Genomic DNA, 24,574 nt, shown 5'->3' with positions numbered 1-24,574 from the left:
TAAAAAAGATAAACTCTGAACTAGTGCAGCCAGTTCAGTAACAGAAAACAGACCCATTGATCGCGTATAACATAAGCTCGAGGCCCAAGATATACGTTCAACATTAAATAACATAGGATAATGCAAAAAGAAAAGAACAGCAAACACGTGTCTCAAGTAGTGTTTGTGTAAATAATACACCATACGCGAACACCATTACGTGCAAATTACATTTAATTTCAAGATTTATTTGAAAAGTAAACTCGCACGAAAGGTATTCGCGTAACATAATGCTGATGAGCTGTGTAAAAGTGGCACGCAATGTTATTCACTGTCCGTTTTGTTCTTGTTTCCCCTCGGTAACAGATGAATCGATTGAACGTATCATATTTTATCATGCTCCACTTTGCAAGAGGAGCCTTCTCCGAAATCACAATTTCGCTGGTTCTCGCGCGCGGCACGGCGCGGCGTTCGGGGAAGAGCGAACGGGGCCAATGTGCTACATCAGCATCCCTGCAGACTCACCTGCGCAAGAATGTCGGAATTCCTGACTACCTCTGACGCACGGTGTATCACGTTCTTATACATATACACACGCACACGCACACGCACACGCACATCTAAACGCCAGTACATGTGTTTATGACCTTTTGTAAGAAATCAACTCTATTGCAATATTGTTTTATGCGACGCATGAAACAAATGCATTAAATAACTTAATAGATCGCGCTTGTTCAAAGCAAGCGCAAAAACGTTGCGCGATTTACAATTTCACAAACAAGCGACACCAATGAAAAGTATCGTAACCGAAACATTTTCACTCATGTAATTATTCATTTCAGTGATCAGCTGCAGAATCTTCCAGGGTAGTATGATTTATCATAATTTTAATATAAAATGGAATTAACACTGTCGTACAAATAATTTTTCAAGACAATATAGCGGTTACAATATTTTTCGTTGCCGTCGGAATGATACCAATAATTAAACGCTATGTGTCTAAAGTTGTCTTTTAATGCAACTCACATCACAACATCTATTTAATCAACTATTATTTGTTTACTGCAAGATGTTGCGGAAATGCAACGGGTGTGTAATGCACGAAAGAATTATCGCGTTACGTATATAAGAGTCAGCAGAAAGTTTGATTACGAAAACGTGCGCGGGCACGAGAACGAAACGGAGAAATTCCCGGAGAAAGAATGCGGAATCACTGCTGAACAATATTGGACACGCTATATATGCAATTTTCTTGCTCTCATCAGTCGCGCATCCTTCACCACAGCGTGATGCATTGAGCTGTAAAGCCGACATACTGCAAATGTTTAATAGAAAGTAAAGTTTTATTAACGAGAATATATCTGAGAGAGAAATCTTGACAAATATTTTGCGCTTTTGTACAATAATACCGCGGTTAGAGTAAAAGTATAATTATAAATAATTTAAAGTGTTTCTTCTTGCGTACATCTTGAAATCCGCAAGTTACTTTCACTCCAACTGTGCGATCTTAATATTATAAATTTAAAGTAAATTTTAGAAACGAGATTGATGCCCGCTTTAAACGATTTATAATTCGTATCAGAATTTAGAATAGAATTCTATTAGTAATTTTATGAGCCGTGTAATACGAAAAAAGAGAATTTTATATAAAGGAATATGAACAAAATTAATATTAAAATACGTATATACGCGTCAAGATATAGCATACAAATAGAATTCTATGCTAAAATCTAACGAATTATAGATTGTCTTATTATAGGACAAAAGATGAACTATAACTATTGACAAATAATAAATATAACTATTATAATGAAGAATATATATGTAGTTGCAGACATATAATTTTGTTTAAATATTCAAAAGACCGTGCTGTATATCATAGTGTGGACTTAACAATTAGTTTATGTAATCATTCAAATAATATATTTTAACAAATTGCATTTACAAATAAGAGCGTTACGTCTTTACAAACGTTTTAACAAAAGCTGAATAAAGTTCTTGTAATATCGGCAGTTATCGATCGACACTGATAGAAGTATGTATAGAAGTGGGGGGCAGATTAATGCAGTCGGAGTATTCAGATAAAATTTGATTTATCTTATCGAGTGAAGTGTAACGATTGATTTTTTTTCTTCAATATTATTATTATATGATTATATTACTTTACGAAAATCTTACTTAAAAGATTAACAATTAACACCAATTCTAGTACATTTATGCATATTTTATAATGTTAAATAATAAATTAAATAAGTAATCTATTTAATTGAGTGATTAAATGACAGAAAATGTCACGATTTAATCTTTTTAATAATTAATTTATCATTTCGTTTCTTAAAGACAGATAAAAAGAATTTCATAAATTCATACAAGCTCGACGAAGGCACGCGAGAATCCATGGATCCAGCGATCCATGGATCGCTGATCTATGCGCTACGGTACTGACGCGCGAATCTCGCCGAGGATCGCCGAGGATCGCCGAGCGATACCGACGATCCTCGAGTCTGGTACCGCGAACCGCGAGCCTTGCGTGCGCCGCGAGCGGCGAGACTCGCGAGAGTGCTCCGAAAATCCGGCGCGAGTGCGCCGCGTGATTTGTCGCCGCGCGCACACGCGCACACTCGCTGCTCGATCATCGGCGATCGATCGTCAGCGTGGCGTGGCCGAACCGAACCGTCACCGTGACACCGTCGCGCGATCAGTGCGCGTCGCGCCGCGTGATCGTACATTTCGTTTCGTCGCGTCGCGCTCGTCGTCGGACGAGCGCACGTGCAGCGCGCTTACTAGTGCAGTGTGCGTGCGAGTTTGCGCGAGATACAAATTCCTCGCTCATAACGGATCCGAGATTCTTCGAGGAGGTCGCGGCGAGAGCGGCGGTGCGCGAAGCTTCAACGAGAGATCGAACGGAACGTGTTCCGTCGTCTTTTTCGCAAAATAACGAGTTTCGCGCGACGTGACGCGACTGATGAGTTAATAAGGAACGGCATGGCAATAACCCGCCGTCTGCGTCGCACAGCTGTTTTCTGCGAAACGTACGATGTACCGTCGCCGAGCTCGTCCTCGCGGTTGTAATATATATTGATGCTACGTGAGTTTAAAACGAAAGAGTGCTTTGAATCCTTGATTAAACCGTAGAACAACTCTTTTCTTATTATTTATACATTTTAAATATAATATATACGCAACCAATCGTTATTACAAAATTATTCAGGAATAAACAATTTAATAATCAATTTCTATTATCATAAAATTTAAAAAAATGAAAACTGTCGTTTGCTTAATGGAATCTTATTGCATCGTCATAGTAACTGAACGGCTTCAATTAACCTACTTAATCGAAATAAAAGCAGAAATCGGTTTCGTAACTGAATAAGCTAGAATAATAATCTGTCTAACAACTGAGTGAACTAAAGTAACGTCTAAATTCTGCACAATCACTTAAAAAAAAAACAATCAATCTGGTCGTTTCTCAGAGAAATTAAATCCGAAATAGTTTAGAAATAATTAGAATTAACTGTAGCGCAAGATATGTTTAATCTGAATTTATTTGATAGGTCAACAAAAATGGAACGCTTGCGCGGCTTTTCCTCTGATAACAGATATTCATTCTACATTCTTCGAACAATTCCTCTAATAATAGATAATTGCCGTAATATCTAATCTATAGTTATCTAATACTAAATAACTAATAATAGGTCGTGAAAAACAAGGAAGAAAAACAAAGACCGAATAGCCTATGGCGGATGGCGACTCTTGTTTCTCGTGACAATTAATGGAAGCTGCGATAAGCTTATTCACCAATTGCCCATCCGCCTGCATGATTAGCAATCCCAGATCTTATAAAAACAAATAATTGTATATTGATTATACGAGGTCTTACAGATACTCACAAGATTCAGAGACGTCTGCTGAAAATTGTATCATATAACGATAGAAAGAAATATTACGTACATTCATTTTGCATAATAAACAATCACTGTAGCTGCCAATGGCAACATCGCGATCGGCAATAATATGCACGCGTGATACCCGCGCGTGATAAGGGCACACACATTAAGGCGGCTTATCAGCGTTTTCGCGGAAAACGTTTGGACGTGCGGTTCTTTACATCCTCTTTGTGCCAGATTGTGACTTGCGACGATGATTCTTCTTCCTGCACTTTCGGTTTGCGTGATTACTATTGTGCCATAATCCGGAGACACGTAATAATGCGCATGAGAAACGCAAACTCATCGATAAGTATCTGCCGCGAACAAAGCAGCATAAGGCATATTTTAAATTAGATATATAATTGGAGTCAATAATTTTAAAAAAATCGAAAAAATGTTGCAGAAAATAATATAAAAATTGTTTTGAAACTTTCCAAATTAACTAATCTTATCAAAAAAATTGTAAAAGGCAGTGCGCGGTGTGTAGGTGTGAATTTTTAAATAATCTTAAAAAGTTCTCTAATAATATAGATATTGTAAGGAGAAGTAATACAAACTAGATTTCTATTCAGTTCCTGAATCTACAAGACATAATGAAAGAAATAAACTAAAGATAAAAAAACACCGTAAAAATACAATCGGGACTCATTTCAGATTGAAGAAGAGGAGAATGAATAAGAATAAGAACATTGAACAGCAATTCACACAAAACTAGAGTGAATCGACTGATCAAGCTTTGAAAAAGGGACGAGATGAATCCTTCACCTACTGCCAATCGGAGTTTTCTTCACGGAAGTGGCAAGGCTGCCCTAATCTCTAACAAAGTCGTTTACGCCACTCTCGATAGCTTAGCCCTAAAACGAACGCGATTACCTCTACAACTGCTTCCCGTGGAAGGCGACAATGTCGTAGATATACCAGATAAAAAAGAAAAAAGACTCGTCAATGGAAAAACATCAATTAAACGACCATCTTACAAGGTATGTCACTATTCGTATAGATATTTTGCATTTACTTTTATTACAAGTCCTTAGAATGCAGATTTTATTGCAAAAAATCCGAGAACCTCTGTAAATTCTAGTCAAAAAACATTTGAAACTTTACTTAATAGATTAATCTCAATTTTTAGAACAGGCCAGTATTTAATACAAACATATTTAGTATAAATATTTTAAGATTTATTTAATACAAATATATGTTTTATTGCAAATAAGAAAAGATTTTAAGTAAAAGAGAGCTTTTTAAGTCTAAAACGATTTTATGAATGTCTTTAAATGTCATAGAAATTATTAAAGATGTCCGAAAAATAAAAGTCAATTTTCTAATGCTACAATTTTCTAATTGCGTTGTTTATTGCAATTTATGCAATTTAATAAGATTCAAACAAGAGATAGATTTTTCTAAATTCTTAAAGGTCCAAAGAGACTCTGTCACGATTATTTTTACGCATAACCCGGATATGTATTTAAAAACACAAGAGTTTACGTGGCTTCCTAAGAAACCGAGTAAGAGTTTTCTCTTACGTACGTGAGAATAAGCACGGGATACGCACATGCGGATACACGAGCAAAAGGATGCTAATAGTCGGAGGAGTGGCTTGTTAGCTCTTACGACGTTAGCTCACCATATCGGATAAGAATCACGAAGATGGAGCACCTCGATCCTTCAACTATACCTGTCGCGCATTTTCGCGATATCGTTATGCGAAAAAGCTTATTCCCATCCGAAAACTTAATCCGCGATTAAAATGCGACTTTTCCAACACGACATCGAGCGACTTTTATCGCACGATATAGTTTATTGCGGAGCAACTGCGATTTCCTTGTATCGCCGACATTCCATCGGTTTGATGAGAGTACGGAATGTGACCGACAGGTAGAAATCACGGCTTTATACAGCCGACGCACGTGTTACTTTCTGTAAAATCACGAAATTCCACTTTAACCACTTTATCGCACCTTTCTCACAATAAAATAAAATATTTTATTGCGAGGAAAATTACTCTTCGTTTGCAATGTATACAATAGTTTCTAAGTTAAAATAAAGAAAAAAAATTGTATTAATATTAAAGATTAATTTTATTTTTGTAATTTCTAAATCTTTTATCATACAAGTGACATTCAATGTAATCGACGGTTGCAGAAAAAGCATGATTTGTTGATTAAAATAATTAACATTTCTTTTTAGAGAAGCATTGTATCATATGGCACATTAGGTATTCAGTGATATAGAAATATTTACATTTTAATTATATTACTGTGAAATGGAATTTTTTCTAACTTTTTAAAAACTTTCTCTCTTAAAACACTTGTAACGATCAATACAATTAGTCGTCCATTTAATTGTGCCCTATTTCGTCATTAGGTGAAATCCGGAACGAGTCATCAGTGGAAAAGTTACTCCAAGTGCCTGGCCTTCTCCTCCACGAAGACGGAGAACCAGTCGACAACTCGTGCCACCAGAATACTAGATTCCGGAACCGAATGCAATATCGAAAATACTCCCGCAAAGGAAATTCAGACACCAATAAATGCGACAGGAGTCGTAGAAAATACCGTAGAAAGTCCATTTTCTACAAGGCTGTCGGCGAAAGAAGAACTTCACACTAAGGACTTTCGAAGCGACAATAACGATGATTCAGCACATACGCAAACGGAGACGAATTCTCGCGACGGTACCAATCTCGAAGATCAAAATGAAAAAGAAAAATGCTCGATCGAAAGAAGAAACTCCAATACATCCAGCGACTACGAAAGGATTAGCATAACAGACTACAAAGTGTCCACACACGATCTTGAAGTTCCAGATGAGACAGTTCCCGAATCCATCGCACACATTTACAAGATCGAGAAAAATTCTCCGGTTCCTCCGAAGATAGTCACAAAGTCGCAGTCCGTGAACGATCTGGCGACGAGAGAGGCCACATATGAGAACCCTTTCGTGGAATACTCGAATCAAGACACGGGGTCGATTACGAGCGACGAGAACGATGACGCGTCGTCGTCGCGGCATAAGAAGAAGAAGAGGCGATTTACCAGAAACGTACTGCACTATGTACCGCGGCATCTGGTAAAGCAGCCTAAGAAGAAGAAGAAGAAGAAGCTGAAGAAGAAACTCACTCTGAGTAGCTCGCTGAGCTCCCTGAAATCATTGCAAACAGCGCCCTTTCCGAGGACCGTCCCGAACTCGTGCGCCAAGACCAGGAGCCTGTCCAGGGACGAGTTGAGGACCGCGATTATCTCGTCGCCCACAAACTTCGTTCACGTGGCGTCCGCTACGAATCCCAACCTGGTACGGAACCCCGTCGGATTCGATCTGGAGCAGATCGTGATTACTCATCAGCAGATATGCGCCACGTTACCTCTACTCATTGGAAAGGACGAGCGAGGTAAGAATGGAAACATCGAGCGGCCCAAGGTTATAGCAGGAATGCGAATACCTCCCGCGAACGACGTAATTTCCAGGCAATCCAGGCAAAACCAATCAGCCATCGAAAGTGTCGCGAATGCGTTCTCTTGACACATCGTCAGATTTCTTTGTTGAGTTCGATAATCGTGAAAGAATTTATGCAAATATCGTCTTGCTCAAGTACGGCTTGATTTGCGCAATTGTGCCTTTGAATTTATATAACGTCAAGCCGGATAATTGAAAGCATTGAGCAAACACGCATAATATAACAATTCTCTCTCTAGTAATGAAATTAATTGTTATTATAAGATAAATAGTTATTATATTAAAAATAACGAGCATCATAAAAAATAATTATTAATATTACTTTATAATTAATTACATTGTTCCACTTTTATTCAAAGATTTGGTTACGTTTGAACATAGATTTCAATTGTATTAAAATATACACGTTATATTAAAATATATCTATTTATTATATCTTACACTTCCACGAGGAAGCCACTACGATAAGATCAGAAAAAAATGCTATAACACTGTTCAACAAAAAATTTGCACATTAGACCCTATATTAATTATAAATATCTTTTTAACTATATTCTACACAACAAATTCCTTTTAAGGGCTAAAAGTTCTAACAACATAATTCATTTTGATTGCAATAAAACTTCTCCAACACGTCACATATTGTAGTTACAATATGCCAAAATACTAAAATAGCCTTTTTTGCAACTTCAATCACCAATTTCTCACAATTGTGACATGATATAGTAATTTAGTAAAAACGGAATCGTATTCAACGCCTAAAAAACTAAACGATTATCTTTATTCTTATACATTTTATTGTTGAATATAGTGTAATTGATAATGAGATAACTAATAATAATTATACTTCTTCTAATATTTCATAATTGAACTTTTTGTGTTAAAAGGAGTGAAATTTAGAGCCAATTTAGAGTCACGCCTTTTGATCAAATTAGAGTAATATCGAAATATATTATGTTTCTTAGAATCTGATAGGAGACATCAGAAATACGTAAACAGCGTAATTTCTTAAAATAGACATACAAGTGTTTCAAAACATGTGAACAAACTTCAAGAGTAATATAAGGGCAAAAGTTCGTATAAACGTTTGTCTTATTTGTCTTTTGTCCAAGTTACAGATAGTTTTATATTTCTCATTACAAACTAATTCACAGATAGTATGAAGTATTATCACTAAGTAGCTGAAATGAGTGAAATCGGTTATTACATACTGCAGTTTGCAACATAACTTCAGTATAATTTTGAATTATTAAAATGCAAAACTCGAAAAGAAGATCAAATTATACAAATAATTATACAAATCTTTTTATTACTCTTATGTCTCCAATATACTTCTGAAATTATACCCATATTTTAAAATACCCTGTATAAAATACGAGAGCAGACGTTATCTGTCTGTACACAAAGTAGCACTTCCTGCGATATACAGCGATATCTACGAGGTAAGATTCTGACGACGGATTCTCTTGCAGATAAAAGCGATCGAACGAACTACGCGGAGATACAGAGCGACTTCTCGCAAGCGGCGAAAGTTTTGGAAGCCGCCCAGATAGTGAAAATCGCGACTGGGAATCAAACCGTTTCGCCGGAAGAGATGTACGAGCCGGTCTGCGAGTCTTCCCCTACGGCATTGCCACGGGCCAACTGCAGCTTTCTGTGGAGCAATCATGGGGCGAAGACTTTTCCAAATGACAAGCCCGACGCGACGGCTACGTACCATGCCTCAAGGGAAAACGACGACGGCACCGACAGCGAGGGATACGACGACGTCGGACCATCGAACTTCGTCGGTCAAGCGGTACGGATTATTGTATGTACGGGGAGATTCCGTTATCGCAAACCTCGACAAAATGGAAATTAATTTCTGCGAATTAACGTAACTTTGTGCGAATAACGAAGAGTGTGAGCATTTCGAAGTAAACAATTTTTTGCGCGACAGCTTTGGAAGTCTGAGGATTTTCGAGGAAGAAACCTATTTATTTTATTAAACGGAACAATTAAAAAAGACATTATGTCTGTGTGCAAAATTGCCATCTAAAAAAATTAGAACCAAGTAAACGCTTGAAATGCATATAAAATTAATTTAAGTAGATTATTGGAAAAAGAGGCTTTAGTTTAATTATAATGATTAATATTATTATTATGCATTCTCGAGTACATTCGCAAACGTCGACGCAAACAAGCTTAGCTTTCGCGTGATTGCTAAATCAGGTAGTGCGTTAAATTGGCAACCGTCAGCGAAGGTGAAACGGAATGTCAAATAATCGATTCGCATCGCGCGATACCTGCATGCTTGCAAATTGCTGCCGGAAATCAGGTATCACGAACGATGCATAATTCGATTCACTTCTCAAATTTCGCTTTCAGGGCCACATTCGCACGCGCCGTCTTTTTCGCATCAAAAATTAGCGACGGTTTTGTCGACGCGTGCACTCGGCCGCTCAAGTGCAACGTAAATCCGTTCGTTTCTTCATATTACAAAAAGAATGCACGATGATGAATTTCTTATCAGGAATCCGACTACGACGACGTGGGTCCGCCGACCTCTCGCCTCGAGGCGCCCGTCGCTGACACTAACTGCGAGGAGATTTACGACGACGTGATGCCGCCTAGCTTCAAGCAGGACAGTTCGAAAGCCGTCGACGAGAGCGATTACCTGATTCCGGAAGCCAGCAACGAGGCGTCGCGCAAGGAGTCGCCCGTGGAATTGCGAGCGACGTCTAAGAGTCGCGCGGCGGAGACGAACGGCGATCAGTATTTCTCGACGACGAACAATGAATATTCCAGCGTAGACTGCGAAAGTCATCTGGGCGAGGAGGAGCGGGACGAGCTGGGTGTGTATGACGACGTCGGCCTGCCGCCCGGCGAGGAACGTGTCAATAGCCTTTATGACGGCTCCACGCCCGTCTCCGTCACAGGATTGACCTCGATGAACGGCAAGGAATCCGAGTGGGAGGACCTGGAAGAGGCCTCGTGTGCCTCGCGCTGCCCTTGTCAGTCTAATGATCCGTGGTAAGCGTGGGAATGAGAGAACAGTGGGAAAACTAATGGGGTTTCTTGAAGAAGGGGACAAAGACGCGAACGATATTTCATCTTTCACGAGAGGCAAAAGGCTGAGAGACCGCGACAGTTGATTTCGAGAACCATGCCGAAGACATCGCAAAGTGCAATGTCCGTGTTTATATTGTGAATACCCGAACGAGGCATGTCTTTAAAAAACAGGCTGTCCAGCTTTTCCCGTCTGAATAACGCGTCAGGCAGGTATCGCGAAAGGAATTTGCTCGGCGCGCGCGCGCGATAAGGCTCGCTTCGAAGGTACGCACATTTTTTCCGCGTTACAACGATAACGAAGCGGAATTGAAAACAGCGCGGCTAATTGCCTTCACCTCGACCGAAGACGATTAATCATTATTAGACCCGCGAAGTTAATACACACGCGCGGCGAATCGTTCGCCGCAAATGTTTCGAAAACACAATACGGGGAACGTACGTCGTCACGATAGCACGACGATAGCGCGCGGCGCGATTAAGAACGACATTATATTAAATATCGTTATCGCATTCCGCCCGAGGATGTACAAGCGTTTACATGATTAATGCGACGCTATCTTACCATAGATAATTATAGCGCTGACAAAGACACGATAAGAGCTCGAGATTATTAAACACTGTTATAAACAACATAGATTCAATACGATTACAATAGATACATGTGAGCCTAAAATTTCAGCGATAGGGAAACCGAAGGACAAGTCGCCCCGAGCAAGAAGAAGCTCGCTCAACGATGGTCACGGAATGTCAGGAAGCAACGGTCCAGGAGATCTCGCAGAAGCATCAAAACGACACGGATGACCCGCGATACCGCCGTCGACGGTGAGTACCGGAGAAGGAGATTTTACTGTCGGGTAAACGGCGCGTGCCGTAACGTAATACCGCTAAGAATACACGGGTGTCGATCTCCTTGAAGGCATCTCCCGCTACAACTGGCGTTCTACAAATTGCGTATAACGTACGTAAGATTTTCGCGTGAGACTTGTTTTTCCAGAGAGAAACGCCGCGATGCACTATGCGCTTATTTAAAATTACGCAGCGCACGTGCATGAATTAAGGTCCGCCGTTGCAAGGATGTCGCGTGACACTCGTGGGAAAGTGAGAAGAATGATAAATGTTACTTTATCTTGCACATTACATAAGCAACGTGCCGAATGTTTAGTCGTGCGCCAAACGGCAGCATCGCGTTCTATTTGCTTATAGAGATTTTAACTGGATTGCATATATAAATAATTTCGATGAGAGAGATATTACTTATCTGTAGTGTCACTTGCAAGACAGTCTGCCGGCAGTCTGATTGCTGACGGCAAAAATAGACGCGCCGTTAAGATAGAATTGTTATATAGCTATCGTCGACAATATCGATATTTATAAACGTATTACACAGACGCTCGCATCACGGAACTGCCCAGTGACTTTTCAATGCTGGGTGGCTGCGGTTCCTCCAACTGTGTTTCGACAATTCGTACTTTCGACATCGCTTGATGATGTAGTCTTCCTGAACGACACGTCAAACACGTGACGGGACTTGCCCAAGCTTTTTGCCATTCGTAACGTGTACTTCTCAGTAAAAAAGAAAACGAAATACCGCATCCGTAAACATTCGTATTCGCATAATGTTCGAATAAAAGACGAACCGCTATTATCGAGATCTCCTTGTCGAGATAATGTAGGTAGACAAGAAATACATTAAAATGATTTGCTACCGAGAAACTGTTACCACTGTTATCAAGATCCTATTATTAGAAATGAGTGAGAAGTCCATTAGCTTTAATACTACGATTAAAACTTGAAACCGTATTATTGAAACTGTATGAAAAGTAAGTATACCGACGCGAACTGATTTTATAAATCCGAAAATAATTCCTAATCCGAAATTTCTTCCGATGCTTTCCAATTTACTGCTCTCGAAGGATAATTGCAACTCGACGTGGACATCGTCATCATCGATAGGAGTTATTCTTTTGAAGCAACACAATAATCAAAGCCTCTCCTCTTCAAGATCCTATTATTGATTATGCGCGAGAGGTACATTCGCGAATTGACGTTATATAGATCGAACGTGAGACTTTTACTTTCGGCAAGCACGTGTGCGTGTTCCGGCGAGTTTAGAGTAGGTCCATAATTATACCTGAGAAAGTTCTGATGACGATACCGATTTTCCAATATCGCAAGACGTTGATCAGCGAGCGTTCGCCACGTCTTCGGGATTCCCAGGCCCGGATTGGCAGCGTCCGGGAATTAATATGCCAGAAACGACTTTACTCCGAAACGAGTATTGCGACGGTGTGTCGAGAATTGCAGTACATTTAAGATATAGCGTATGTATCTCAACAGTGTCACGGCCGCAAACACGATTCTGCGACTTTGTGCAACGAGGCAACGTGGCGAGTGAGCAAGGCGCGGTAAATCCGTAATCGCGTTCGTTCGCAACGAACGTCGTGTTTGAAGGACAGTGGGCGGTGATAATTGACTCGACGTACATATCGCTGACACCGCCTTTAATGTAATTGAAAGACAAGGCCGCGCGAGGTCGAGGTGCCACGACAAAGCACCTACTCTCCATTAATTCCGAGTTCCGCTGCACATCGCCGCGTGATCAGAATGCGTACGTATTATAGTTGCGCACGAGGAACGCGAGTCAAACCGTGCCACCGTGAATGACCCACCGACGACGACGACGACGATTTTGACATCGAGCTGCAATCATTCTGCGAAAGTTAGGTAAACTGGAAAATATTGAAGGAAAATTCTAGCCATCGCGCGAATTTAAGATCGCGAATTTCATGGCAATTACATATATGATTACTTTGGCGATGATAAAATACAATAGGTAATCTATAGAAATTGCAACAAAATTATTTTTTAAATTGTTATATCAGTGCTTTCTTAGCTAATAAAATTTTTTTCAATCTGTAGGTATATTCTACTTCACATCTTTACTCTCCATAAAAATAACTACATTCGCAAATTTAAATAGTATAGGCAATAAAAAAATTAAAAGACATAGATAAGCATATGTTCTATTACTTGTTTATATATTTTTTCTACTTTCTCTATCCCTATTTGTTTTATTTATCATCAATTATCAAAATGTATACTTTTAAGAGTAAGCTATTAAGAGAATTTTGTTTGCATTTGACATTTGAAAGAATTAGAAAAGAATTCAACAATTAGTGCGATAATACCTGATTTTTAAATTTAATAATTCAATTTTACAGAATTTATGCTTATCGCAATTTCTCTCAATTCTCTTATCTCCCTCATACTCTCTATTTAAGTATAATAAATGGAAATATTTTTAGAGAGTTTTTAAAACATAATTTTATCAGTTATTTAAAAAGCAATAATTAAACAAATTTAAAAACTGATTTTATTACAATGTTTAGAACATCTATTGCACTGTTATTGCCGAAAACAAATGTATACATAATTCATATAGATCATTTCACAGAATATTTCGTAGAATAATTACTGCGTTGCATAGAATACTAATAAATGGATTTTCACCGCTCCAAACTTTTCTCTTACCTCTTGCCGTACCCTAATTACGCTAATTAATTCACGAATATCGTTTTCATGTTAATACGGTCGGTCATCTGGAAAGCATCGGCGTTCTAATGGCACCGTGTTGTATAACTTATCAGATAAGAATTTCAATTTAATTGAATCTAGCTTAGAATAGAATGACGAGCGGATTTATGAATAAAAATACCTCGCCGAAGACGTCAATTCAATTTCGCGGGGATGACGGCAAGGCTCGCACGACGCATTGTACCGTGATATCAGTAAGGATGATCGCACAGTCGCGCATAGTGTTCAGGTAAAAGCTACTTGTTCGTCACACGTGTTTCTGCGACGACCAACGGACGCAATCACGTAACGCGCGCGCACATGCGTGCGTAATTGCCTCTTTTTTCTCTCCTCCTCGCAACATGCGACCGCCATATGGGCCGATAGATGAGGATGTCGTAAGCTGTCCGTTGTAATACGAAATGCGTCTTAACTCGCGGGAAAACTAATGAGAGATGCGCGAAGCGAGAAACGGTAATTTACACGCGCGAATCGAAGGATTCGCTTTAACCGCTCGTGTGCGCGAGATTGATACGAGAAACCGATTATTAATTCGAGACGGCGAATAAAGCGTGATGCGAAAACGAAGCAATGACAAACAGTTAATAATAAATTCAATGAATGTCGCTCTCGCTAGCTAAGGCAAGAAATTGAAAACGGTTTCGAGTGTCCCGTTTTATAGAAAAACGATTTCATTTTGCACGGTCATTGCCTCGAATATCTAATGCACTAACGATCGGCTTGATCGTAAGCTCGCTGCTCGAGTGCTCGCTGCACGCTCGATGCGCGCGATAATGAAATGCTTCCATCCTGATACTGCATCATCTGTACATTATTAACTGTACTTTAGGAATGAGTAGGAATCATTTAATGCGCTTTAATACTTACCTGATGATATCGACTGAGTATATTTGACACCGTAAAGCGTCCATAACAACATTTTTACGGGCACTCGGTGAACTTTCGTAAACTGAGATTTCTATAAAAAATAAGATTTCGTTATTCTTCACGGAAATGCTTGATGAGGTTTCTCACGAAACACACCGCTTGACAATGTAAACTTATTTCGTCAAGAATAAGTACCAGTTTTTAAAGGGGTTTTCACACAACTAAACTGATTTAGCACCGGCACTCTGTCAGTAGCACACATAAATTGATGAAACTTATTATCGGTGGTACCCCTTTAGATAATTATTACGAATAAAATCGTCAATATTACAAATTACTTTGGTTCTGTCTATGAATTCTTTAATAATTATTATTGCAGCTAATGATTATATATAATTGGACATAAAGTAATTTTCTTTAAAAATATTTCGAAAATAATAGCTCTTACATCATAAGTCATAAGTGATTGAAGATCTTGAAAAAAAGTGCTATATTTCTACAAAATATTTATAAAGATTTTTTTCGTTTATTATAGAGGTTTGATGCAAAAATGATGATTAAACCACAAAGACAATAGCTCCCATTTGCAAAATATGTTTACGACATAAAATATGTAAAAAGAATTCTTCTGGATTGTTTAAAAAATATTATATCACTCTTAATTTCAAATTTTTATTTCTATTACTCATAGAGTAACACACTATGTCATAGTTGCAATGTATCCAAATCGTGCACCTACCGATTATATTTGTATCTATATAAGGAAGGACATTAATAATTTAAATAACGTGCGTCTTCAACAGAAAAATTCTCATCATCTTTTATCGAGTAACATTTCCGCATTTTCCGAAAGTGTTTTAACATAGGTCTAAATTGTCGATACACACCTTTTTGACAATTTCTACCAATGCAAATTAATTTTAATCTTGGTTTAACTCACTTTTCATCTTTTTCTAAGAGTTCTAAGAGTCAGAAAAAGATAAAAGATCAGTTGAAGCCGAAATTAAAGTTAATCTGCATTGCTGTAAGAAACGGATATTAGCCTTCGAACAAGCCCTCATCGTGTGAGAGTTGCTTTAAAGAAATCGTGTGAGGGCTCCTTAAGAAACCAGCGTGCGAGGTGAAAGCGCCAATTGCGCGCTCTCATTGTCAGTCACGGCCGAGCCGCGAGCTGTACGGTCGCTTCTCTCGCGGTTCTCTCGCCGAGTTCTCTCGCAGCGCGCGAAAATCGGCCGGATCTCGCGCGTCGATCGCGCGCGAGAAACGGAGTTTTTCCCCGCGGTAGAGGAAGCTCTTTTCCTCTACCGCGTCGCGGCGGAAACGTCTCGCGCGTCTAAACGAGGCGCGCGGAGCGCGGACGCGTCTCGCGCCCGCCGGCGCTCGTCTCGCTCCCCGAGCTGCGCACCGAGACGAGATGTGGAAATGAGAGAGACGCTGAAGATCCGACGACCCAACACGCAAGGTAAGAAAAACGAGAGGGGCCCGCTCGTCACGCCGCTTGCCTGCGCACGACCGCGTTCCCGCGAGCACCTCGGATTTCGCCAAATTTCGAACAAGGATCCTCATTATCCTCAAACTGGGGAACAACGGCGCGGCGGCGCGGCGGGAACTTTCCGTCATCGTGAGACTTCCCTCACAAACGTCCTTGATCCGTCGATCAAGTCGCTCCACCAGCGAGAAATCGCCATCGCAATTATCCGATCGCGTCTTCTAATGTCTATTTTCTATATGTTCTCTTCTTCTCTATGTTTAGAACTTTTCCCAAGTTCAATTAATTGTCGCGTCTTTAGCCCAATTCCATTGCTATTGCGCGATGATTTCATTACACTGCAAATCCGATAAAGTATATGACGTATACATTTCATAGTTTTATTTTTACATTATCTCTTATTTTGTGTATAGCTCCGTTAAAAATGATTCTAATGACGATCGCGAGTTACTTCAATCTCGGGAAAACGGCTCGGGAGAATAATTAGAGTTTCTACTTTCCTCGGTAATGAGAGATCGAAAAAGTTTGCAGTAGACTGCGCTCTCCTTTCCTCTCGGAGAAGCTGACTCGAATTCGAGTTCGTCGAATTTTAATTTGTCATTAATTTTCCAGACAGCACCACGTCCAAAATCGGGACATAAGACGTCTTAAAGACATCCTTTTAGACATATCATAGACGTCTTATGCCCCGATTTTGGACATGCGTGCGTCCGGGTCTTTGTCTTTGCGCAGACGTTTGAATCGATATTTTGTACATTCTTCGATAGCGCGAAGCCGCGAAATGCGTTACATAAAATTGTCGATTGCCGGCCGACTCGGCGAAAAACGAAAGTCGTCGTCGTCGTCATCGATGGACGCGAAATTCCATCGCGGTGGGGAATCCGATCGCGTGTTCGGCGTGTTTCGCCGTGCCACGGCCTTATTTGACTCAACACCGCGCCTGTTTTGTGTCCCTATCGTTGTTTCCCTCGTTCGCGAACGTGGTCCAGCACGCGTAGGCGAGAGAGCGCGTGCCTCTGGATTCCTCTGGTTCTGGCTCGGCTCGGCGAGTCTGACCTTGAAACCGGATGATTTCAAGTGGCCGTCAGCCTGGGCGGCGGATCGGTGCTTCTCATCGGCAGCGAGCCGCAGAAGAGCGCCGGGGAGCGGAGATCGGCAGGCCGGGGCGATGATCTGCCGCGGAAGACCCAGGGCCTGGTGCAGCTGCGCGTTGTCAGCCTCGACGAGGACGTGGACACCCAAGAGACGTCATGTTACGTGCACGAAGGTACCTGCGCGGGGTACTTTAGGTCACGCGATTAAAGAGATGGAAGGAATTGTTGGCGTTACATTTAAGTTCATTACCTTCATTCTCGCGTCATATTAAATAATCGTAAGAGACACGTGAATTCACGTATCTATTTAGAAATCGTTCGATGAACGCATCTCTATCTGTCCAAACACGATTTTTCGAATAGGTATCCTTGCAATGGTCTTACCCAAGAGATATTTAGGAATAAGGAATAAGGAATAAATAATTGTTAATGCGGCAATTTAACTCTTTGCGACATTGGGATGTGTTTACACATTCAGGAAAGAAAGAACGCATTTTTGCAGTCTCGACGTGAACACTTCAGAAATATGACACGAAAGTATATACGCGGGATACTATTGGTCACGCGTGAAAACGCGATCAACAAATAGAAAGAATTGTCATATCGTGAAGATTATTAATCGATACTGTCTAATATTATGTTCACGTTTGCGTTTCCCTCATCCTTGCATTTTATTGACTAAGAAACACATCAATTAATGTATTCGCAAAGCATCCGATAAACAGTTTTTTTTTTATATTTGCTCTGATAGGAGGATTTTTTGAACATTCTTGCAGTCCGATATTTAAGGAATAAATCACTGTTCAACAAAAAATTACTTTTTTTCGAGCACAAGAACGAGAATTGTTTCCCGTAGTTTCTTGGACGCTCGTTCACCAAATTACTCTATCGTCACAATTTTAAGAAATTTGTAATTGAAGTCGCAAAAGACAGCTATTTCAGAGCTATTTTAGGGCTATTTTAGCATATTATAACTATGATATGCTGGAAAATAGATATGACGTGCCAGAAAAATTTTATTGCAATCAAAATTAAATATATATATTGTTAGGATTTTCAGCCCTTGAAAGAAATTTGTAATTATTTCCATAACTTTTTTCCATAAAAAATTATGGAAAACCGATTATCTTCGTTCTTATGCATTTTTTTATAGTATATTAAACATTATTAATTATTATGTAGCTATTTAATTCTTTACGATATCGAAATGTGTTTACACAAGTAAGAATAAAGAACGCGCATTGTAGACATTTATGCATTAATCTGCAGAACAGCGAAGCTATTTAAATATTACATTAGACTGGAATATATATATATATTAGAATCTATATCTCAAAGATTTTACGCTTCTCCAGAATTATAGAAAGAGCGAAGAATGAGTGACAGTATAACATCTTCGTAACAGCTCTTCGTAACTTCCGGTTTCCCTGATCAGACTTTCTCTTCATCAGACAACGTTTCCGATGACAGCACGTACGAGAGTCTGTATTCCTGCCAGCCGGATGACTTCAGCAGCGATTCGGAAACGGAAACGAGCATTACGCGGCAGCCGCATGGCGATCGTGTAATCGACGCTTATCTAGAATGTCCTACGAGGCCGACTCCGCCGCCGCCAAGAGAGGCCAGTCTAACTCAGACCCTGGGCAGGCGGATAAAGATGCTGCGCAGGACCTGGAGCATCACCAAGGGCAGCCTGGGCAGGATCAGGCGGCGAACGTCCATCGACGAGTCCGGCTTTGACGACAAGGAGCAGTCCGTCGTCAATGAGCCTCACGCCGATGCTGGAAGGTATTTCAATTTCCGGTTGAAGCACTTCAGCCGAAAGAACGTCGTTAGCCCGCCGACTTTCTATCTTGATGAGAACGACGGAAACGATGGCATTCGCGACAACAACAACGGCAACGTCAAAGAGGCGATTTACACCAATAGCCAGTACATGGGAAGCGGCAGCGACGACTCCTCGAAAACTCCGACCGGCGTTGATGTCGGTGAGTCTCGATGATTTACCAATCATCGTTTTTTTTTCTTTTCTAATTTACAGCAAGGTGTGCACGACAATGATATTGAATTCTACGAAACGAATGCTAAATTGATAAATAAAGTACGAATTAAATTATAGTGGATAATAATATCTTATAAGCATTATTGCATGACATTAGTCCAAGATTCTAGAAACACAGAATGATAACTAGAGATAATTCGTTGTAAATTTCTCTAAATAATAAATTAGAAATCACAAACGGTCACGAGGGAAAACGAGTTTTATTGGCACATCTGCGAGAGCGACCTGATTTTACCACAGGCACAGGCTAAATTTAGCGATTCTCACAGGCGAAATATCGAGTTTTTGCTCTGCGATTTTCGGAATATTCCCATACGCGTAAGAATGCCACACGCTGCACCGATGCATAAAAAGCGTACGGTTGTATACTTTCACGGGACTCTAATGGTACTTCCTTCTAATTAATTAACGTACACGCCAGAATTTACGATCCATGCGCGCTCGCCGACGCTTGACTGTCGAGAGCGCGTTCACGCATGGGAATCAGCTGCATTGATAAAATATTATTGTTCTAGATCATTACAGTGTGCTTGCCGATCAGGAGCCTCTCTATCAGTTTTATGCGGCCGCGGTGGCTCGCGTTGCTTTCGAATCGGATTCCGAAGGCTACGAAGAGGTAATGCTCTTAGTTATGCTTAAAATTTAAGGCCATCTTCAAAAAACTTTTTCAAACAGATTATATTTACTAGATATTGTCAGAATAGTTTTCAATAGAATGTAATTTTAAAAAATTGATATTTTTTGTAAATAAAACATATTAATACATTCTTTGTATAACATAAGGAGATTTTTCTTGTTGATCTTATTTTTTTAATAATTTATAGTTATTCAGAGAATAATACAATATTTAATTCTTTTTTTTTAATTTTATTTATTTCTTCTTCCTCTTTTTATTTTATTTTATTTTACTACATTTTTTTATTGCGTGGCTCACCAAAATCTATAATTTTTTAGTTTTCTTATTTTTTAAATACTGTTTAAGACATGGTAAATTATTTCTTTACTTCACGATTTATAGAATTTAAAATAAATATTGCTTTATATGTTCTGTTCAGGTAGAAGATATGATGTGGAAAACGGAACCAGCTGCGGCAGAGCTTGCCAGATCAGGACAAAGAATGCTCTGGTGTCACACTCCACAAGTGATACATAGTGGCCTCTTACGTAAGTTAAAAAACCGTATATTTAATTGTAGAGATATTTCTCATGTAGTAAAATATATCGAGAGTGAAAAAAATGGTCATGAAAAATTAGCAAAAGAATTTTTAATATTAGGAAAACTAACCCCGGAAGAGAAGAAGATTCAGGAAGCGAAGTTCGAGATCTTAACGTCTGAAGCATCGTACTTAAATTCTCTTCGAGTCCTAGAGAACGAGTTCCTCAATAATAATACACTAATGAATGAGATTCTAAAGCCGATCGAGAGAAAGAAATTATTCGGTGGGGTCCCGAGCGTGTTATCGGCGTCGCAAACGTTCCTAGCTGAACTGGAAGCTGTGTGGAGGGATGATCCGATGTTGCCAGGCTTATCGGAAGTATTGCTGAAGCATGCCGAAAAGTGTCAGGCCACGTATGTGGCGTATTGCTCGAATCAAGTCAGCATTGACACAACCTTGAAAGAACTCAAGAAGTAAGATAATCAATGATCCCATAAAATACATATAAATAAGTAAGATAATCAATGATCCCATAAAATACATATAAATCGCTTTTTATATTTGTGTTTTCTAAAGGATTTAGATAGTATATTTTTTAATTGAGTAAGACAGTAATAAATACACATTGTTTAGCATTTTATAGTTATCATGCTCTTTCTATTGCAGAGATCGGAGAGGCGTAAAGTTCTTGGAAGCTATCAATCGCATAGAGATGCGACCGGCATGCCAAAATCTATCTCTGCATTCCTTCCTAATGCTACCAATGCAGCGTGTTACAAGGTATGTACATACAATATCAGCCTCAAACCAGTTATTTTAACTAAATTCAAATCTCATTAAGTTTATTTATTAGATATCATGTAAATTTTGAACTTCGCAATTGTTATTAATCAAAAATTTATATAGAAAATGATTTACACGCTAATAATTTTGCGTAGATTACCCTTACTAGCTGACGCCATTCTTTCCAAATTATCGATGGGAAATTCAGACAGAATGTCTTGGGAAAAGGTTTTATCGACTTTGAGTAACGTCGTTGCTGAATGTAACGAAGGTGCGCGGGCTGCTGCGCAAGAAGCCGAAATGGAAGCTTTGGAAAGGTATAACATGCTATTATTACTTAGTATATTCTCATTCTTTTATTATATAAAAGTATTACATAAAATAAGTTACATGTATTTAATTACAGGAAACTGGAGTATGCCTCGAAAATTAAACCAATCATGCTGAGAGGCAAGCAATTAGTTAGAAGTGGATCGGTCGTGCAATTGTCAACAAAAACGGACACCGAAAATAAGCTCACATTCAGGAAGAAATTTATCAAGACGCCACTCTACCTTCTACTACTCACTGATTATCTTCTAGTCACAAAATTGAAATCTAAGTAAGATATTATTTAACATAATTGCGTTTTATTTGTTTCGTTGAATTGACAGCTCTGAGTGGGAAACTCCAAGTTTCTACCAAAATTGGTTTCATATTACAATTGCAATTTTTATGGAAGGAAATTGTAAACCCGTTGCTTTCCATTTTGAAAAATTAAACTGGTTTTATTTAATTTATTTATTGTTATTGTTTGGAGATTTCTGTTTCTCCATGAACAGTATCGTACAGTATCGTGATGTTTATGATTTATTACCCAATATTGATGAGATATTATTAAAGATAGCAAACCCTGTGTAAATTTTCGTAACTATCATTCAGAGAACATTTATGACGTGAAATCTTAAAATTTTGAAAATATCTTATGGAACTATCAAAAAGATGTTTATATGAAAAGATATTTTATGATATAATGTGTTTTTTCAGATATCTCATAAGATATTGGGACATATCCTAATACCATTTTGAGATATCTCATAGATTGGGACATATCAATTTATGAAATTTTCAAAACATTGTTTTAAGATGTCTTTAAGACACTATATTTAAGATTATTTTTAGACATTTCATGAGACAATATTAATTATGCAGAAATATATCAACAAGAAAAAATACGAGAGATGAACTGTTGTTGCTTGACAAATCTCTTTTATATATGGCATTAGTAGTAAGTTAATATAAATGTAAATATAAAATCATTAAAATGTGCCGATTTATTAAGTATTTTCAGTTCCTGTCTCGTGTCTTTCATGGTAATGCGCGCGCGCATGTGTGCGTGTGTATGTGTGGGTTTTGTTACGTGTTTGAAGACCCGTTTATTCATGTTTTCCCTGTATAAGAACAGATAACCAGGAAAAGTAATATTGATCGATTGATAAAGATTGATCTCTGCCAACAAAACCGGCCTTTCAAAAAATGTGAAGAAAAAATCTCGCCTAAGCCATCACATCTAAGCCGCGCACGTGTAGGCTGTAATATTCGATTCTGATTTTCGTGTATAACATGCGTGCGTGCAATCCTTGAGGAGAATGCTAAGTCAACGGAGAGCCAAAACGTAGAAGCAGCTTCGCCGAATTCCGTTGGCAGGGATCGTTTATCAGTAGAATATTGATTTTCGAATTCTCTGGTCTGTTATTGTTATACGGGGAAAATACATAACATGTACCTTTTGAATAAGTTCTTTTATTGATGAGAAAACGAAGTTTAAAATAAAATACTTTGCAGTGCTCATGACGAATGCTACACCGTCATAGACGCGTGCAAACGCAATCTTCTGGCCCTAGAGTCGGCTTCCGAAGAATCGCTATTTGCCGGTCGGAACGCTATGATATTGACTTTTCTGGAGAATCATTGCGGCCGCCACGTAGAATACATCTTGACGTGCAAGAATAATACGGAACGAGAACGATGGTTGGAGGCTGTCTCGCCGCCTAAACGTGGCTCAGTTGGAGAAACGTTGTATGAATCTTGGGACTGCCCGCAAGTGATGGCCAAGCACCCATATTCACCAAATCAACCAGACGAGCTGTCCTTACAGCCAGGTAATATATCACACATTTAATGTATATGTATGCATATATGTATTATATATGAGGTTTTGTGCAATAATATTTTTATCACGTTCTACGTATCATCAAACAGATACAGTCAATAGAACAATTTTGATTTAAAAAAAAAACATTTTTTTAATAAGAATTTATTATCTTCTCCAAGTTTTATAAACATTCAAATTAAATATTTACAAAGCACCTCGTAGAATAAAAAATCATTAAAAACTTAAAGATACTTTTTCCTAAAAACTGATTCTTCAAAAAACATTTTCTCTTGCAGTATTTAACAATTCAGTTATAATTATATTCCTACTAAATTATTTTACAGTGAAAAAATCCTGATTCTGGTAAATTTGGTTGTTTTGTTCTTTAGGAGACGTAATAAACGTACTAAGGAAAATGGCAGATGGTTGGTATCACGGTGAAAAATTGTTAGACGGCGAGCAAGGATGGTTTCCGGCGAATCATACAAAAGAGGTTGCATCGGAGCACGTGCGTGCACGGAATCTAAAGCAACGACACCGTCTTTTAGCACTCAGCAGTAGCGTAATACAACAAAGAAGAGCGAAACAAAATCAGGGGATTCATTGACGAAATTAAAATGTGATCTGAGCTCGAATCACTCAGACATTGTGATCGTTAATAAATTATTTGTTTATACATACGCGATTTCTATGATATTTCAGTATTGAATATCCTGATTAACTATGTGCCAATGTAATGTTACTCGTTAAAACAATTTTCTAAAATCTTTTACTGTATATTGGAGCTACAGAAAGCTGATGAGAAAGGTGTAATGGTATATTTTATATTTTACATATATCATTATCATCATCATCATAGGCGCTACAACCCGGTGTGGGTCTCGGCCTGCCTTAGGATACGTCTCCAGCCATCCCTATCCTATGTCTTCTGTTTCCAGTTAAGATGTCGTTGCCGTAGAGTCTGGCCGGCTATTTCTTTTTT

The 24,574-nt window shown here is 38.9% G+C and overlaps 1 protein-coding gene across 1 annotated transcript; it reads left to right on the top strand.

Annotated features, from left to right (window-relative positions):
* Positions 1-2,507: 2,507 nt before the first annotated feature.
* Exn (Ephexin) lies at positions 2,508-24,272 on the top strand. The gene is made up of 15 exons (XM_071720185.1): positions 2,508-3,067; positions 4,563-4,888; positions 6,273-7,296; positions 8,834-9,159; positions 9,874-10,373; positions 11,092-11,234; positions 18,908-19,444; positions 20,034-20,134; positions 20,574-20,682; positions 20,794-21,148; positions 21,342-21,455; positions 21,614-21,775; positions 21,865-22,059; positions 23,283-23,599; positions 23,982-24,272. The coding sequence occupies exons 2-15, from the start codon at positions 4,661-4,663 to the stop codon at positions 24,197-24,199; spliced, it is 4,329 nt and encodes a 1,442-aa protein (XP_071576286.1). The 5' UTR covers positions 2,508-3,067; positions 4,563-4,660; the 3' UTR covers positions 24,200-24,272.
* The last annotated feature ends 302 nt before the right edge of the window (positions 24,273-24,574 follow it).

The sequence above is a fragment of the Temnothorax nylanderi genome, unplaced genomic scaffold (assembly GCF_030848795.1).
Source record: "Temnothorax nylanderi isolate EJ_2023f unplaced genomic scaffold, tnyl_v1.0 TNYL_tig0329_pilon, whole genome shotgun sequence".
NCBI lineage: Eukaryota > Metazoa > Arthropoda > Insecta > Hymenoptera > Formicidae > Temnothorax > Temnothorax nylanderi.
This window is presented reverse-complemented; position numbering and strand designations above follow the sequence as displayed.

Bases quoted from the DNA above. Each gene is read 5' to 3' on its own strand.
- Exn (XM_071720185.1), top strand. From the start codon at position 4,661: ATGAATCCTTCACCTACTGCCAATCGGAGTTTTCTTCACGGAAGTGGC. The intron at 4,889-6,272 runs GTATGTCACTAT...TTTCGTCATTAG, and splicing joins TTAAACGACCATCTTACAAG to GTGAAATCCGGAACGAGTCA. The intron at 22,060-23,282 runs GTAAGATATTAT...AATACTTTGCAG, and splicing joins GTCACAAAATTGAAATCTAA to TGCTCATGACGAATGCTACA.